At 43.9% G+C, this 17,857-nt stretch overlaps 1 protein-coding gene across 1 annotated transcript; it reads right to left on the bottom strand.

Moving 5' to 3' along the window:
* Positions 1-582: 582 nt before the first annotated feature.
* Positions 583-11,769, bottom strand: LOC147194486 (carboxyl-terminal PDZ ligand of neuronal nitric oxide synthase protein-like). The gene is made up of 10 exons (XM_086130192.1): positions 11,281-11,769; positions 10,949-11,020; positions 8,013-8,102; positions 7,879-7,937; positions 6,647-6,755; positions 5,136-5,265; positions 4,714-4,835; positions 4,266-4,427; positions 3,384-3,552; positions 583-2,631 (listed from the first exon to the last, which is right to left on the bottom strand). The coding sequence occupies exons 1-10, from the start codon at positions 11,383-11,385 to the stop codon at positions 2,099-2,101; spliced, it is 1,551 nt and encodes a 516-aa protein (XP_085986318.1). The 5' UTR covers positions 11,386-11,769; the 3' UTR covers positions 583-2,098.
* Between the last annotated feature and the right edge of the window lie 6,088 nt (positions 11,770-17,857).

Genomic DNA, 17,857 nt, shown 5'->3' with positions numbered 1-17,857 from the left:
CGTTTCTCCATTTTCTGTTGTCTCTTCTATTATTTTCTTCTCTTTTCCTTCTTACCGCTATTTTTTATTTTTCTTCTTCGTGCAAACGCTATTTTTATTTTTATTCTTCCTGGCAGGGGTTCACTTTGGCCTGGGGAGTCAAGTTCAGCATTCGCTTCAATGATATCTGGCGCCATCTAGCGTTGTGAATGGATATAACCCCGAATATAAGACGACCCCCACTTTTTCAGCCGTATTTCAATGCGAAAAACACCGTCTTATATTCGGGCCAATACGGTCATTTTACGTTTTAACTTTGTATAACAATACAGAGGCTTGAATCAACTCCAGTCCAAGGCCTCAAATCTTTGCACAGCCTAGCTTCCATGTCATGCACAGAGCAACTTGGAGTGCAAACAGATCATTTTCCGCAATGTGTTATGTCATGTCAATAAGTTGCACTGAATGTAGCGCTTGACTTTTTGCATTTTGCTAGACGTGTGGTCCTCATGGCAACATGTCAAGAATAAGGATAAATAGTGTACACAGCAAACTGCAAAAAAAAACCCCCAACAACAACATACCATCAAACAACTGAACACATACAAGGAAGGATATTTAATTCCACAAGGTGAAACATTTACGGCGTGTTTGTAAGTGCACTTTCATTTTTCACTGCACTTGATGTAGAGAGACGGGAACCGAGATGGGTGTGCGTGAGGGCTCACGGAATGGAATATCAGGGGAAATGGCAGAGAAAGACATAGCGGATCTAGAGAGAAGAGGATATGGATGCATTAGGCGAAGAACTAAATGATGTATCCACAATTTAGTCATTGAAAGTTGGCTTGCAGTCACGCATGCCAAAAGTGGAGTGACAGTTGGCCAGACGTATTGGAAGGCACAGATTTGTTTGATATGCCTCTTCAAGGGTGTCCCCGTGGGGCGCAACAGAAGCCCGGCGGCAATATGGTGTTCATAAATAATGCTGGACATGGAGGCTACAAAGAAGACACAAAATGTGATGTTGCATCCATTAATATTCAACTAATTCCACATAAATAAACAAGACAAACATTACTGTGAATAAACTAATGCCCCCAAAATGGTTATGTCTTTGCTGGCTGTGTCAACAGGTATTACCACAGTTATAACCACAGTATGGTTGGTATGGCAACAAGCGTGGAGCGCCGTGATGTCGCCAAGACAGGGAAGCCAACCTGTTCACAATCTTGAATATACGCACACACATACGTTACTGAACACGCAGCAGAAGGACGCTGTGGCGCAATTTGCGCTTTGCAATGCATGCTGACGCCGGAATTGTTTTTGCACGAGGAGCTGCGGAGATACGTTTGGGAATGCGGAAGCTTTGGTTTTCAGGAATTAGAGTTTGTAACTATGATCTCTTTTTGAAAATGTTGTAAAAGTTACGAGCAAAAAAAAGGGGCCTCTATTTGTCTCTTTATAATAAATAGGCGAAGCCACTCAGAAGCAGCGATTAGCTGGACTATGTCGACTGTAAAAAATTTAAGTGCATTTGTACAAATAAAGGGCTCCGTAAACATACATGTGAGACAACCGAGACAATATGAAGAATTACAGTACCAAGTAAAGAAGTGTGGATACCTCTTCTCATTTACAGCCTGTGCAAATTTTTTTTATCCCCCTTGCCCCCCACCCACCGAGACGCTTAAATGGAACTGTCTGGCAGCAGTTAAATTAAAGACAACCCTTTAATGTTTCAGCCAAAAAAACCTTGCTTAAAACAAAGAAATAACTATATATTTTTTTTTTTTGCATTAGCATTTTTGCCGAGGTTTGGACATTATCGTTCTTGCTACTACATTTATTATTCAACATGCATGTGTTAGAAATGTGATTTCAAGCCTGATTTGCCATCACGTTCACAATTTCAGACATTTTGTTAGTCACTAAAAGCAATGCCATCTTTCGGCTTCACCAAATGTGAAACATCAGAATTTGACTTTCAGCATCAAGTGCAAGGAGCGCCGACCGGCTGGCTGGACCGAACCTGTCTGAAAATTGAGCGATGCAGTTTATTATGACTTTCACATCTGCAGGATGACGTGTGAGTGCAGTGTTGGTGCCCCCCCATCTACACAGCCATCTCATCCCCTAAACAGTCGGGCAAACTCTCCGTATTCAACACATGGAAAAGTCGAGCGGCAGCGTCCAGTCCGACCCCCTCCCCGTGCCCCCAACTGTCCCGATCATCACTTTCATCCGTGTTGGATTCATACTCCGATCCGATTCCCGACTCCCTAAACCGTAGCAGCTCCAGAGCCCCAAGCACCCGCTCGCCCATCGGCGAGCTGTTATCCGGAGCCTCGTCGCTGGGCGTGTCGCCCGTCTCACCCGTCCCTCGCCCTTGCTCCTGGCCGTCGGGACCTCGCGAGGAAAACCGGTAACACTCCAGACGGACTGCGTTGCCGCCGAGGTTGCTTTCTGCACCTGCGGTGCTTGAGGGGCAGGACACCGGGAGGAAGGGGAGCCAAGCGCCGTCGCTGATTTGCTGCTGGGATACTGAAGCTAAGGGGCCCGTCGAGGGAGATGGTGTGAGTGGCTCGCTGGGCGTGCTGGGGGGTCGTGCACGAAAAGTGATCTCCAGAAGACTGTCCTGGGAGCCCACTGAGGACACACATGAAAGGACATTTCATGAGCAAACAGCAAGAGCAAGCAAATGTGCTGTGTCTGGGCTAAGAATACGGAACGACTTGACAAAGACTCGCTTGGGCACGCGCAGACAGGAGAGACACGCATGGAATTGAAATAAACAAAGGAGATGATTGAGTAAGTTGTGCATTTGTGTGTTTGGCTGCTTGTCTTTCAAACAAAACAAAAAGACATGCATCAGTGAGCGGTGACATATTTCACTCCCGCGTGTACGTCAGATTTTGGCTCACAACACATCCATCCATCCATTTTCCGATGCGCTTATCCTCAAAAGGGTTGCTGGGGGTGCTGGAGCCGATCCCAGGAGTCCTCGGGGAGTAGGCGGGGTACACCCTGAACCGGCCAATCGCAGGGCACATAGAGACGAACAACCATCCGCGCTCACACTCACATCTAGAGACAATCTGGTTGTTTTTGGAACATGGGAGGAAACCGGAGTACCCGGAGAAAACCCACGCAGGCCCAGGAAGAACATGCAAACTCCACACAGGGAGGCCGGAGCTGGAATTGAACCCGGTACCTCTGCACTGTGAGGCCGACGCGCTAACCACTGGACCACCGAGATACCCGCTCACAACACAAAGCAAAAATAAGTAAATAAATAAATACAATTCACCTTAAGTAACAACTTATACCTAAAAAAAAAAAAACAACCTTGTAAATTGGGGCACGCACAAGTCAAGGTACGAGTAGTGTGTTGCACTCACTAGATGTTAAATGTCCAGCAGCTTTGAGCTCCAGTTCCTGGATCTGTTTGACCAGAAGGGAAATGTGCTGCAGCAAATCAGTGTTCTGCTGCAGCAGCCTCTGAACTCTCGTCTGGGCCTCGCTTCGAGCACAAACCTCCACGTTCAGCTGGCCCCGAAGCACATGCACCTGATCCGAGCCAGAAAAAAAAGGTTCCAAAAAATCAGAGCCATTAAAAAGGACCCGTGTCGTTTATGACGACACTATTAAGAAGGATATTTAGCTTTTGCATCAAAATCCCAAGATGAGTCTAAGAAGAACTATAAGCGGTGGTGGCTGGTCCAAAAATTTAAAAAAAATACAGCGGAACCTCAAGTTAAGAGCTTAATTGGTTCCGTGAGCCTGTCTGAGATAACGTTTCCCGCTGTAATGAATGGAAATGCTAAATTCCACCAGCCGCCAATGACTGTTCAGAATGCATGTGGACCAATAAATTAACGAATAGCCTGGAAGAGTCACAGAAAGGCATGTAAGTGGACACCTTTTCAAATTTCTTGATTGTAAAACGCCCCTGGCTGAATTTTGCCGTTCGGCTTCTCGTTCTCTCTACTTGAGAACAGCAAGTTGCGCAACAACTACTGCAACAGCAAACAGTTGGAAGGGTGTATGGAAAAGTTTCGAGAAGGACAAATGTGCTGCTTATTTCTTTTTTTGGCTCATTCAGAAACCAAATATCAGTGATTTGACTTTTTGTGAGTATATGTGGAAATAGCTATTTCGGCACAGGATTTCTAAAGTTGATCGGTCCACCCATGCATCCATTCATTACGCGCGAAACCTTTTCTCTGAATCGTCGACATCAAATGCACGCCAATGACCATTGAAACAAACATCTCCGGTACCTGAGCCGAAGCCGCCAGTGCCTCTTGCTCCTGCTGCTGTAACTGTTTCTGCAACAGTTGTAGCTGGTGTTCTGAACCGCAGGGCGCATCTGCAGCCGGCTCGCCCGCTCCAGAAACTTTCCTGGCCGGGGAGTTGAGGAGAAGAGAGCCACCTTTGGAACCCTGCAGCCGAGAGGAGAAGAGCAAACAGACTGCGCTTACCAACAGCGAGGATGGAAAGCCACCCATCCGAGACCTATTTTTTTTGGAGGGGGGGGGGGGAGGGGGGGGGGGATTCTCATCAGATTCTCCAGGCATCCCAAATAAAAAATCTGCTGCATGTAAATTGTCTGAAAGCATCCATAAATGTCAGTTGGAAGTGGGCGCCGCCATCTGTCGTCTCCTGTTTGTTTGAATGGAATAACAATGAGCGGCACTAGAATGATCAAGTCTAATTTACGGTCTGTACCTTTCCATTATTACCAAGGACCTTTTTGTTCCTCTCCGGGTCTGATGAAGTGTTGCACTCGATACTCTCCTCTGTTGTGGCTTCAAGGTCGGTCTCCTCTGACAATGCAAACCTCTTGTTGGCTGCACAGACACATATGAGGGACCTTTAATGCTCTGTTCTTTTTTTTTTCTGATCTTGACAGCATGCAACTCATCCATAGAGGCGAGGTGGTGTGTCGAATCCGCAAGAGCAAATGATTTAATCAATGACTCAAACTACTCGCCAGCACGAGAGTGCAGCCGCAGCACCGCCAGCTGTAATGAACACGATCAGTTGGCGACAGCGGCAGATATTCTCTGCCTTTTTTTTTTTTTTTCTCCCAGCAGGTGCTTGAAGAAGCAAGAAGGGGGAAGGTAAGGGCGATTTGTGACGTTTGGCACCTGGCGTGGCATCAGGCTCCTCCTCCTTCTCCTGGTCATCCTCCTGGTCATCTGTTTGAGTCTGCAAGGTCAGCTGGTGACACACGTCAAACGCTTGACCTACTGTCCGCACAATCCGCATGGCCTGAGACTGGGGAGGGAGACGAGAGTGTGTGTGAGACAAATAGCTGGTCGGGATCAAGCTGCGAGGGAGGATGGAAAGATGAAGGGAGCTGGCGGGACGAAAACGAGGTGGAATAGGAGAAAGGATTGCTGTGGGGGGAGTATATGGAAGAGGGGGGAGCTTCCACTGCTCTGTATTGAGTCTGCTGCTATAGTGACTGATTGGTCAGATCATATTGAAGGAATTATGTCGTAAAGGCAAAATTCTATGATAGGAAGTTCAATGTTTCAGGAGTCATTTGAGATTATTTGACCCCCCCCCCCCCCCTCAAATTTAAAACAGATATCAGGTGCTTTCATGACATGCTTGCATGTTTGAGAAGAGCAGGGGGGCTCTGGTTCAAGCTAGGACGCTAAATAGGTAAGCAAGCAACTTCTACGGAGTAAAAATTGGCGTAGCTTCATTTGCATGACGGGGCAAATTGATTTTGCCTCGTTTGGAAATTCGGCAGATCGCGTTGCACCTTGCTGGTCGTTCTGGGGGTGTTTTCTATTACACGCCTCAGCGTGCGTTACAATTTGGTGACAGAAGGCAGACTGGATTTTCGACTCGCTAAAAGGAGGTCTAAGTTGTGGCGCAGGTGGTATGTTGGTGGATTTCATCCAGGCGCAGGCAGAGACAAAATGGTTCATACAGCAGGCTGCAGCCAACAGAGATTGGTTAAGTTCTTGTTGTAGGTTTCACAGACATTTTTAAAGAATTTTGAGACTTTACATTTGATAGGAAAAGTCAAAGAGAATAATAAAGCCGCAGAAAATAGCTCATGTAATCGTTCATATATTGCCCCATCAACCCTACTACACCAGTATTGTCAAATAAAGCAGCTGGTCCTCCCCAGACTGAAGCTAAAAGCTTCATATAGATGTCGTGAGAAGAAATCTAATTTGCTCGTATCAATCAGCTGCTCCATCTCCTTCTGCTCAGTTACATGCATGGTATCCAGCAGTCATAAAAAACAAAACAAAACAAAAAAAACCACTCAGGCCATTCTCCAGACAATGAGGTGACGTTATTCAGCAGCGCTGCCTTTCAGAGCAAAGAAACACACACACGCACGCATGCACACACAATCCTCATTTCTCTTCCAACCAGGATGATTAATATCAAGTGTCATCTAAGTCACCGTCTGTCTCGTCTCCATGAGAAAGGGAGCACCGAGGAATTATCTTTGTTTTGGGGGAGAATTTCCGCGACGTACTTAACATGCAGATATTTTCTTTTCCGTCAACTCATCACCACATCGGCACCGGCCTGCTGGACGACCAACGATTGGTTTGAAGTCCTTGTGAAACAACTAACGCGCGGTCATTCGTGACATCGTCGGGTTTCGTGGGGATGTTTCTCTTACCTTCCTCTTGGACTTGAAGACATTGCAGCGGAAGCTATTGCTTTCTCCATCTCTCGCGATGTAACTGAAGATCTTTAGGTCTTGTGCATCATGTGAAACGTAAAAAATCCTGGTGGCAGAAACAGAGTGTGTCAGCTTTCGTTCACGTCTTAAAGGGGTAGTCAAGTTAAAAAATGGTCTTTACAAATAATATGGTCTGTGTAGCCCCACGAGTATTCTGATTAATACTGTACTGTGTTTCTGGAATATGAATTGAGCAGCAATGCCCACCCGTTTTTATCCATCCAAGGCGGTGGCCGTTTTGTCACTTACTGTTGATTGATAGAGATCAGAGTTGCACAGTTGCTCGGGGCTAAGGTAACGACCAATCACAGCTCAGCTTGCAATCATCACATGACCAAATTCAGAACACAGGTGTCATAATTTGCCGATTCATCTTTGACAGCAAACACAATCTCGCTCAATCCGGGAACGTTCTGTGATGCCATTGTTAATTATACCGGCATTTACAGTCAGATTTGTATTTATTTTTTGGGGGGTGATTTGAATGTTTCTCAGCATTTTGGGGCAAATTTCAAGGGTATAATTCTATATCTATTCTCTGAGCCGCTTTTATCCTCAGAAGGGTCGCGGGGTGTGCTGCAGCCCATCCCAGCTGTCTTCAGGCAGTAGGCGGGGGACACCCTGAACCGGTTGCCAGCCAATCGCAGGGCACACAGAGACGAACAACCATCCGCGCTCACACTCACACCTCGGGATAATTTAGAGTGTTCAATCAGCCTGCCATGCATTATTTTGGGAATGTCGGAGGAAACCGGAGTACCCGGAGAAAACCCACGCAGGCATGGGGAGAATATGCAAACTCACAGGGAGGCCGGAGCCGGAACCCTGCACCTCTGCACTGTGAGGTTGACACGCTAACCACTGGACCCAGGGTATAAATAATTTTTTTTTCACCCCAATGCATTTCAATGGGTGCCAATTATACACAAATTTTGGTTTATTTGTGGGCCAGGCAACTCCCAAGTCGTGTAAATAAACAAGTTTTAAATAGATTGGATCGGTCGGTCTAAATTCTGATCGGATTAGTGATCGGTGATCTATCTATCTATGACAAATACTAAAACTAATAAAAACAAATTAAAAGTAGGTGAATTTGGCAAAGAAAAGTGAAGATGAACTAAAATCTAATAGTAATGGAAATGGAAAAAGTATGAAACGCTTGTCCCCACCTGAATATGGGATCCTGCGTCACCAAGATTGTACTCTCATCCCAAGACCAGCCTTTTCGCTGTCAGGACATATAAAAAGTGAGACGCTGAGTTCGACTTTGCTGTAGTAATAAATGACACTTTATGGGACTGACCTTCTTTTTTCTTAGTATGACTTTGACAAAGTCCGTGGAAACAACAATGTTGACCTTCTTTTTCTTGACGTTCTTCAGCTTGAATTCGTACTGTGAAAAGCAAAACAATGGTGTAAGCATTTCAAGGTGACTTGAAACAAATTCAAAAAGAGGTTGAAAAACACGCTGGTGGAGAGAATGATGAATACTGCACACTCCCACTGAGACGGCTCTCTTTACACGGTGACAGATGATGGATTGGAAAAGAGGGACAGCGTCGTCTAAATAGCTGGACGGTTTTGATTATCGTCCTCTCTGAGGAAATACAAGCTTGAGTAAACACGCTGGCGCTTTCAGGTTCTCCTTTCGGAATCCGTTAAAGATTTCAAATTCAGCCATCACAGCGGGTGGTTGAGATATTTGGCACACTTTTCATCCCTCTTCGTGATAAACGATTGAGTTTCCTCCTGTAGACATCTCGGCCCAGAGAGCTCGCTGCGGCCGTAATGTATTTGAAATCACGCACATCGTGTCTGAAAACATCAGATGATGAAGTGATCACGACGAGCACTCCCGAGTCGATTGAGGATACGTCGTATTTTGTTTGTCCTCATGTTGACAAGCCTTTTCACTCGGCTTCGACTCATCCTTGCATTTGTCCTAACGAGTGCTGTCAGTTTGACGCGTGATTATCGGCATTAATTTAAATACATTTGAACAGGATTCATTTTTTATCGTAAGATTAATGCGGCACCACGTCACAGCGGATGTTACGTGGCTCTAAAATAATAAAATGTGCTCCAAGTTTGAATAACTGCTCCAAGTGAAAAATGTTCATGTAAAAATTGAAAATCGACATTGTTGTTTGAGTAAATATTTGCATTTTGCACAAAGAAAACGGATCCACCATTCTATGTTGATGAGAGCATTAAAATGGGAAAAAATAGGACAAAAAAATCAAAGGAAATTTAGAATAAATAAAAATGTGTGATTAATTGCGATTAATTCTGATTTAACTACGACATGTATACAATCGAGCGCGATTAAAGATTTTAATCGTTTGACAGCACTAGTCCTAACACTTTAGACTGAAATCCATCTGTCTGGATTTCAAATGAAGACTTTATTTATAGTCAAGCGGCAAGTAGCCATGACGTTTATGGCAACGAATCCGCAAGCGGTTTATCTACTAACCAGCGATGAGCGTGCGTAATTCAATAATGCAGCTTGTCAGATGCTCTTACTCGCCACTCATCCATCTCATCGAGGAGTGGCAATTTTTCTGACATTGACAGTGTGGACGCTCAGGTGATGGATTCACTGCCTCTGTAATGTGTGTGGACTAGGATCCGCTCTTATGCTATTTCCTTGTAGCACGCGTGAAGCAATGCCATCCATCTCAACACACAAAGCTGTCAGAGGAAGATGAGGCGTAACATTGGATGAAATGACCGCGCAATTGCATGCACATTCACCTGCCACTAAAAAGAAAACAAATTGGTTTCAACAACCGCATCGGCGTCTTCAATTTTCGTATTGACACAACAAGCGGCTTGGAGTCGTTGGAGTCATGTTGAAGGACTATTTACACTCCTAGAGCAGGCGTTCGTGCAATGCCAGGAGGAAAAGCCTAACTCGAGCATCAGCATCAACAAAAGCTCGATTCGGAAGGACAAAACTTTACCCTCACTGACTTCAGGTTGTTCAACCGTTTGAAGCGCAAGCTTCGTATGCTCGGCAACCTGAAATTGTTACAGGAATCTTGCCAAGAATGGCGTCAATCATCCGTTGTAGTTGGAGCAGTGTGAAAGCGATAACGCTTCTTAAACTGGTGCTGAACTGCTTAGAAAAACTCCAAAGCCAAATGGCCTTCTCAAACTACAAGACTTTTTGTTTTTGTGCATCATGACGGTCACAAGGTCAGACCACCAGATAAATATCGTTCTGTGTCTTGGATCGGACGAGATGTCATACTACATGCCCGTCACCGACCAGACCCTGCCCTATTGTCGCATGACTCCGTCAAGATTCAGTCCATCGGCGCAGGTCCGTCGGGGAGGCGGGACAAGCAGCTGCAGTCATGTGGACATGCTTTATTCTCTGAAAAGAACTTGAGGAAATGAATTTGTTTCATGACACCACACCAGCTAAAAGCTTTACAGTTAGCAAACGTAGCATGAGTTGAAATGCTCCGTGAATACTTTTCAATATTTTCCCTCTTGTTGAAATCACTTTTTTTTTTCCCAACGTCACGATGCTTCTGCAAGGGAGGGGCACAGTTGTGGTTTGGAAAAAAAAAAAATACTCAGCAAACAGCCACATGAATAGAAGACAACAAACAATGATTTGAATACTTGCACATGTAGAAGGGGATGTTGGGGAGGTATCGGGCGGGGATCTTACAGCCCAGATGCTCCGAGTGGGCGATCGCAGCTTTAAATAGAAGAAATTTTCCTCAACATATGCCAATAAGGTATCACTATCCCAGATGAGGATTAAGCCCTCATTGCGTGTCATCGAAGACACAGCCGACCTCTGTGTGACTGAATAAATTGGATGTTAGATTAGATCTCGGCGCTGACCAACAGATAGTAAATCCTTTCCTCCAACGCATTTCGCACTGCAGTGAGAAGTTATTGCTCTGCAGTCGCTGGCCTTGTCCGAGCCTCGCGAGAGATGTTGGTTTTTTTCAAATAGTGTGGCGAATAAACCTCAGGCATCAAGTCAGAATCTGGATGGCATTTAATAACTCCTGACAGATTAGAGAGCGTGCAGGGAATATGACCGGGCACGGCCGGATGGAGCGTAAAGTGGATCGCCCATCACTGTGCGCAAGGTGTGACATTAAACACAACTGTCAGCAAGCATCCACTTCACCGTTTGCTTGGTCATGGGTTTGCTTCGCTATTACAGTAGTTAGACAAGTCGAGGATATGAAATATTTGATTGTCTCTTACTCTGATTCTTCTCATCGCAGCAACTATCTCCATGCGGCTGCCAGGACGGCCCACTTCCAAGCTGCCAATGTACTGAAAGAATCCAAAGGAAATCCATGTCAGAGAAAGCCACTACCACTTGTTACTCTACTGTCATAGTGCATCAACTCAAACTCCTACTGAGACACTTCGAACCAAATTGCTGGACAGAATTGGTGGAAAATGTTTGTGACAAAAGAAAGAAGGTGATACTCTCAAATACAGAGACGAATGGCTTTGTTATTGGAACACATTGATGGCAATGAACAACGAGGAAGAAAAAGAAGCAGATCACACAATCGTCCAACAATTACCTTGGCCTCGAAGCTGACTCCATGCTGGAACACCTCCTCGTTATGCATGGGGATCCTCAAATCGAGGGAGTCGTCCACCAAATTGTACTTGGTCACCCCTGGCATCGCTCATTTATCGAATGATTACGGACTCGACACTTGTTTGGTCTGAGACGGCACTAAAGAAAAGCACGGATGCGCATCTTTCTGCGCACTCTTACTCCTCCCTGGAGGTCGAGGCGGATCGATGAGCCGGAGAGTTCGCCTTCTGGAGCTGATCGCTGATGATCGATGTGCGCAGTAGCCGAGACCCAAGCTTGTGTCCTTTCTCCGAGGCACGACGACGGAGGAATTACGCGCCGCTTGCCGGTCTGCAGATGACTCAACGCATGACTCTTGTTTGCTTCAAGCTCTGCATCAAGCGTCTGTTGCTTTCAAATGCTCAACGTTGACAGGCAGCGTCGCGAGTTCGCTTTATCGTCCTTTGAAGAGGGTGGAAGAGAAGAGCCAAGTGTCTTATTGCTGCAGGAGTGCATGTTGTTTGTTCGTGCGACATCTAGCGGTGACACCGGGAACAGATTGCATCTTTGAAATACCCACAGGCGACGACTGGAGGCGCGCTTTCAAAATGTGCAGCAACTTTTCTTATAAATACATTTTATATTCTCACCGGGCGGCCCGGTAGTCCAGTGGTTAGCACGTCGGCTTCACAGTGCAGAGGTACCGGGTTCGATTCCAGCTCCGGCCTCCCTGTGTGGAGTTTGCATGTTCTCCCCGGGCCTGCGTGGGTTTTCTCCGGGTGCTCCGGTTTCCTCCCGCATTCCAAAAACATGCATGACAGGCTGGTTGGACGCTCTAAATTGTCCCTAGGTGTGAGTGTGGGCGTGGATGGTTGTTCGTCTCTGTGTGCCCTGCGATTGGCTGGCAACTGATTCAGGGTGTCCCCCGCCTACTGCCCGGAGACGGCTGGGATAGGCTCCAGCACCCCCCGCGACCCTAGTGAGGATCAAGCGGTTCGGAAAATGGATGGATGGATATATTCTCACCCAACAATAACATTCATGTGAAAAAAAAATAAAAAGAAACATACCACAACTTGCCCTTTAGAAATATTGTTATCGTCACATAATACACAGGTCATGTGAGTTGGCTTTATGTGTCTCTAAACGTATTTTGGACATTTAACCCTGGAGAACCCACGGGGTCAAATTTGGCCCCTATAAATTCTGCTTCTCAAATGCTGCCCTTACATCCCATAGGGTCATATTTGGCCCTCATCCTAAATTAGGATTAAAACATTAAATATTTGAAAAAAAAACATATATTTTGGTGTTCATAGAACATATAGCAGTCATTTAATGTAAAATTCATCATTTTCCAAAGAAGAAAAAGGTTCTTGGGTTCAGGTTCTCCAGGGTTGAAAATACATATTTCCTTTTTTTTGAGCACGTCAAACAAGTTTTGAGATTTTTTTTTAGGTTGTGTAATACGGATTTCATCATCTGTTGTAATTGGAGTAATTTCAAAAGAATCCTCCTGTTGCTGAACCTAACCCTTAATTCCTAAATATTACTCAGTACTTTAGTATATTCAGTGGCGTTCCGTCAGAGCCAGCAAGGCCTTCTCTGCTGGCCTAAACTTTCTCAGAAAAGTAAATTTAATAAATTTATTTTTATGAGAACATACATTTAATTTATGTTATTTTATTTTCATAAATACGTAAACAAAATTATTCTCTGTCTTCTTTACGTCATGTTATTTCCACTTAGTCGAGTGGCTTCAATGTTATTTTAAATAACATTGAAAGCCACTCGATAAATAATTTATTTATTATGGTAGAGTTTTTAACCAATCGTATTTCAGCTAGTTTGTGTTGCCAGGTAAATTAAACTTGCTCGGGGCCTTCAGATTAAACAGAGCAGGCCCCTGGAGCTGTAAATGAACGGGCACAGTCAGTTTGCAATAAGACAATCAGATCACGAGTCTGCGGACCAGGGCCAGCTAGAATGGGTTTACGTCGAGACTGGACGTGCGGGTTCGGTGATTGGATTAGCGCCTGCTAGAGGGAGCTATCACTGCATTTTAACCCATCTGGTTGCAGAACTACTTTCCACACAATTTTCAAGACGGACCTTCCACGAAAAGCTGGATATTGTGCAAAGAGGTCGCCCAACTCCCGCGCTAGCTAGCCTGTCCCAGCAAGGGAAAGGGTTTGTCTGTCATTTTCAGACGAGCAATTATGAACGGCACCTGTGGCTCACAGCCTCTGAGAAACGCTGCAAATTGTACTGCTGGGAATGCCTTTTGCTTGCAACTGACCGATTTGCTGTTTGGAGCCACACTGGATTGTTTTACCAAGGCAGCAAGGAAACATCAGAGCATGGCTGGGCACTTACAAGCTACGGTGCGTTTTAAAACGTTTGGGGACACTCGCGTCGATCTGCAGCTCAGTGAAACGGGCACTACATTGGTGAGTAAATGAATTTTATTTTACATTTCTTCTTGTCATTTTATTTCGTTAGTATAAAATGACAAAGATACAAAAATGTATCAAATAAATCTGCTCCCCTGCAATTTATAATGGCGCATTGTAGCCAGCTTCGTGCACTAAAGTTCGTTCAATCTCAGTTGCTCAACATTTTCAGTTATTTGCTGTTGCATAGCCTATTCTCAAAATGCAAATGATCTGTTCACTTTATTTTCAAAGAATAGTTTCTTTTGTTATTGTGTGGTTGGTGTCTTATATGAAACTGCGACATTGCGCAATTTATTGGACTGACGTGTTTAAGATCACACAGCGTCATTTGGGTGGCATTTTATTTAGTATTTTTAAATCTTTTTATTTTTGACAATATCTGTAAATTTAGTTTCCTGCTCTTGATTATGAATGCATACTTGATGCTTTTAAATGCTCCTGAAATTAAGTGCTGCTTGACGAGCCTATATTGTGTTCATGTATGTGACGTCACTGAAGGCCTAAGGTTGAAATGCACGGCCCGCCACTGAGTATATTAAATATGATATTGTTCAATTCCTATTATTCCTATTATGAAAACCTGATGTGCTAGAGGAAAAATGAGAATAGATTTCGAGTCAGCGCAAAAGAAATGGACTACAAAAGATTACTTGCGTCTCAGCAGAACCACACCATCTTTGTTTAAATGTTTTGAAGAGGTTTTTTTTTTCATACTGTTACATTTCACCACAAGGTCACTCAGTCATGCATTTTCTGTTTGTGTTACACGGGCATTTTCCATGCCATTTATGAGCAGACACTTGGTGCTAGTTTGCCTAGCAGTCTGAATGCTGTAGGTCAAAAGAGCTCAAAGTTCGAGACACAAATGTAAAAAAAAAAACCCACTTAATTTTCTTGGTACCCCCAACGCAAGGAGGCAACTCAGAAAGAATGGCTCAACGAAGCAAGTGAAAAAATGTTTACATTGGAGAAGGTGGTCATGAGATTGGTTGCCATTGGAAACGTCCTGGTCTCCCAGGACGCTTTTTTTAATGTCACTACAGTATACTAGAAAGTAATTCTTGTAGTCTTGAGGTACTGGAATTGAATGGGGGTTTTTTTTTTCTCTTTGACAGTGTTTCAAAGAATTGTAAAGTGTGATGAATTTGGAATTGTGGTGTGCTTCAGTGGTTAGATAAAGTAGGTTCGATGATGGTGACTTTGTGTTGAAATTTTGAGTTCACACATTTTTTTAATGTAGCGTGCAACCGCCGTATAAAAGATACTGTTACATCAATACCCCTCTAACTCAATCAAAAAGGTCATATTAGTAGCATCGTAAAAGGTTGAATATTTGATTCAGATCTTGTATTGAATAGCATTGTTGTGCAAGGAGCGGCAGCATGGCGCGCTTGTGTTTCGCATGTCTGCCTCACAGTTCTGATGTTCGAATCTCCGTTTCCTCTGTGTTTTGCATTTCAAAGGATACGTTCCAATACTTCCCAACTCTAACCACGACAAGCAGGATAGAAACGGACTGATGGATGTGCAATTAGTTATTCACTATGGTTCCTTTTTTTTTTTTTTGCTTTCTGCCCAGCAGGGGGCAACAGAGCTCTTTGTCTTGTGTAAGTCTAAAGTTAACCAAGCAGAAAAGTGCAAGTCAAACTAAATCAGAGGCTCCTTGTAGTCTTTTCTTCTTCACCACCTGTGTGATGCAGCCCTCTTTTTATGACTCTACCATCAAGGTCAAAAAGAGCAGAAGGCCCCGTCACCTACCTCGGGAACAACATGTACGGGAGATATTGCAAAGTACGTGGAGAGAACAGAAATGCTCTCTCAAGTTCACAAGGAGACCTTTGCATGTGAATGAGTCAGATGGAGTACTATATTTTGGTGATGGCGTTTCCTACGAAATAGATGATACGGTCTTATGCAGGGCTTACTTTCTGAATAGGTGTTCGCTTCGTTTCTGATTCATGAGTGATACTGAACACCTCGCCAACATGTGATGGGTTGTGTGAACCTCACCAATTTTCCTCTGGCATCACATAATAGTCACCAAACACTTCGGAGCAGTGTGTTTTGTCTTAAAGGGGAAGTCAAGGAAAGATAAAAGTAGTCAGCTGAGATGCCAACATTTTGGCTGGGGCTGGCTGACACATGAGACTTCTGTGGCGGGCTATGAGGAACGAGCTCTGCCTGATGTTATCTTTTTCCTGCACAGTAGTCTGGCTTGAGCACAAAAAAGAAGAAGGAAAAAAAAAGGGTTCAGCTAATGACCAACCACGGCTCACCTGATTTGCGGGTTTGGTCATGTGACTTTTGCAAGCTGAGACTGCATTTATAATATATTTTATTCAAAGGTATATTTATCTTCAGTGAAGTCTCGAAGGAGTGTTTAAAAAAATTGTTTTTAGAAGCTCAGTGCAGTCCAGAAACGAAGTCATAAAAAAGTGATTATGGTAATTCAAAAAGGTTTTCTTTTTTTTTTCTTCCCCTGTTTCACTGTTAAAACTGCACTTTTGCCTTTTAAGTAGCAACATCAGCGGCCATTTTATGCTAATTTGGGTTGTAGGTATCTGATGAATGTAACGACTGCACTAAACTAACTTGTAACATCAATGACATTTTCAAGCAAGTAAACAGAAAAGTAACTTACTTTTTCAAGGTAACTGCGGAGCTGATTGAGACTAGTGATGGGAAAATGAAACTTCAAGTTTGCTTCATGAACCAGTTGTATTTTTTGACTCTTCGAGACAGCACTCTACGCGAGTCCCATAGAAGAACACACACAGTCTCTCCCCAACAAAAGAGTTTTATTTCAGACCCTACCTTCAATAACCATGTTGAAAAATGTATGTCAACTTTAAAATATTCCATTCAAATCCCATTTAAAAGCTCCAGGAATGATGTCGTAGAAGGTCATTTCAAATTCAAGCTACAAACTATAAATCGGCACCCTATAAAAAAAAAAAAATAACAAAACATAATGCACTTTCTGGAAGGACTCTTAAAGGATCCTCTGCATCTCCGTTGTTGCTGCCATCATGTCGTATACGCAATTTTAAAACGGGTCGCATTGGGGTTGGGAAAGAGAAAAATAAAGACACAAAGGCAGGTCAGGTGAGAAGGGAGATGAGAGCTGGCAATGTTGAGGCTAAAATAATTGCAGTACATATTTTTCTACTCATGTTAGAGTGGAGATGCATGGTTTCAGAAGTGCAACACCTACATTGTATATATAATGTACACATAATTAGCTACATCGCCCTCAAAAGCAACAATAAATTGTTGGAAAAAAAATACCCCTTGGGTTTTTAGAGAGAGGGTGTTTGTCATCTGAGGTGTTATTTTGACACCTTAAGTGCAGCAGATGTACGTCACAAGGCATTAAGTCCACTCTTGCATCGGTTTACTTAGTCCTCCCACTATCCAAACCAAACAAAGGCATGCAGTTTGGACATTCAATGAAGCCGACGCGCAAAAGCCTCCTGGATACGTGAGGTCTTGATGAAACTTGCATTTGGGTCCGGGCTTAAAAGTTTATAAATGGACCGCAGCTTTGAAATAAACGAATGGGTGAGCATTAAGGTTTCAAATTCAAGTTTTTGACCAAAGCCACGCCCCTCGCCAACGTGCATCACGGGATCTGTCCACTTCCTTCTTTTTCATTTTTGGTGGATATTCCACCATAGTTTCAGCAAAAATACTCAAGCCCAATGTAACAGGCATAGACGTGGGGGTGCGCCTGCTTTGAGTCTGCCTGCGAGTCATTCAGTCTATGATTGTTGTTGTTTTTTTTTTTTTCTTAGTGGTGCTTACTTAACTCTGGACCCCTTTGACGGCAATTGCAAATAAAGGGAATCCTAATGAGGAGTGCTGTCCATGTGAATTGTATGCTTTTTAATGCGAATGGCCGTAGAAAATTCTTGGCCACCTTGTTTGATCATCAAGCCGGGAAAGTAGACGAATTAAAGCAGTTCTCAATCCAAGTCGTGACCCTTCATATTATTAGTTCTTAGTTCTAAGCCACTGGTTTCACAGCACAGCTTTTATGGACGTACACTTTTTCCAAATGATGTTTTGAGTGCATCTAAAGATAAACAAGGTTGCATTAAGCTGTCTTCTCATATTTACTCA

Source organism: Hippocampus guttulatus, chromosome 14 (assembly GCF_054856545.1).
Source record: "Hippocampus guttulatus isolate MCC_2025c chromosome 14, RoL_Hgut_1.0, whole genome shotgun sequence".
NCBI classification, from domain to species: Eukaryota; Metazoa; Chordata; class Actinopteri; order Syngnathiformes; family Syngnathidae; genus Hippocampus; species Hippocampus guttulatus.
This window is presented reverse-complemented; position numbering and strand designations above follow the sequence as displayed.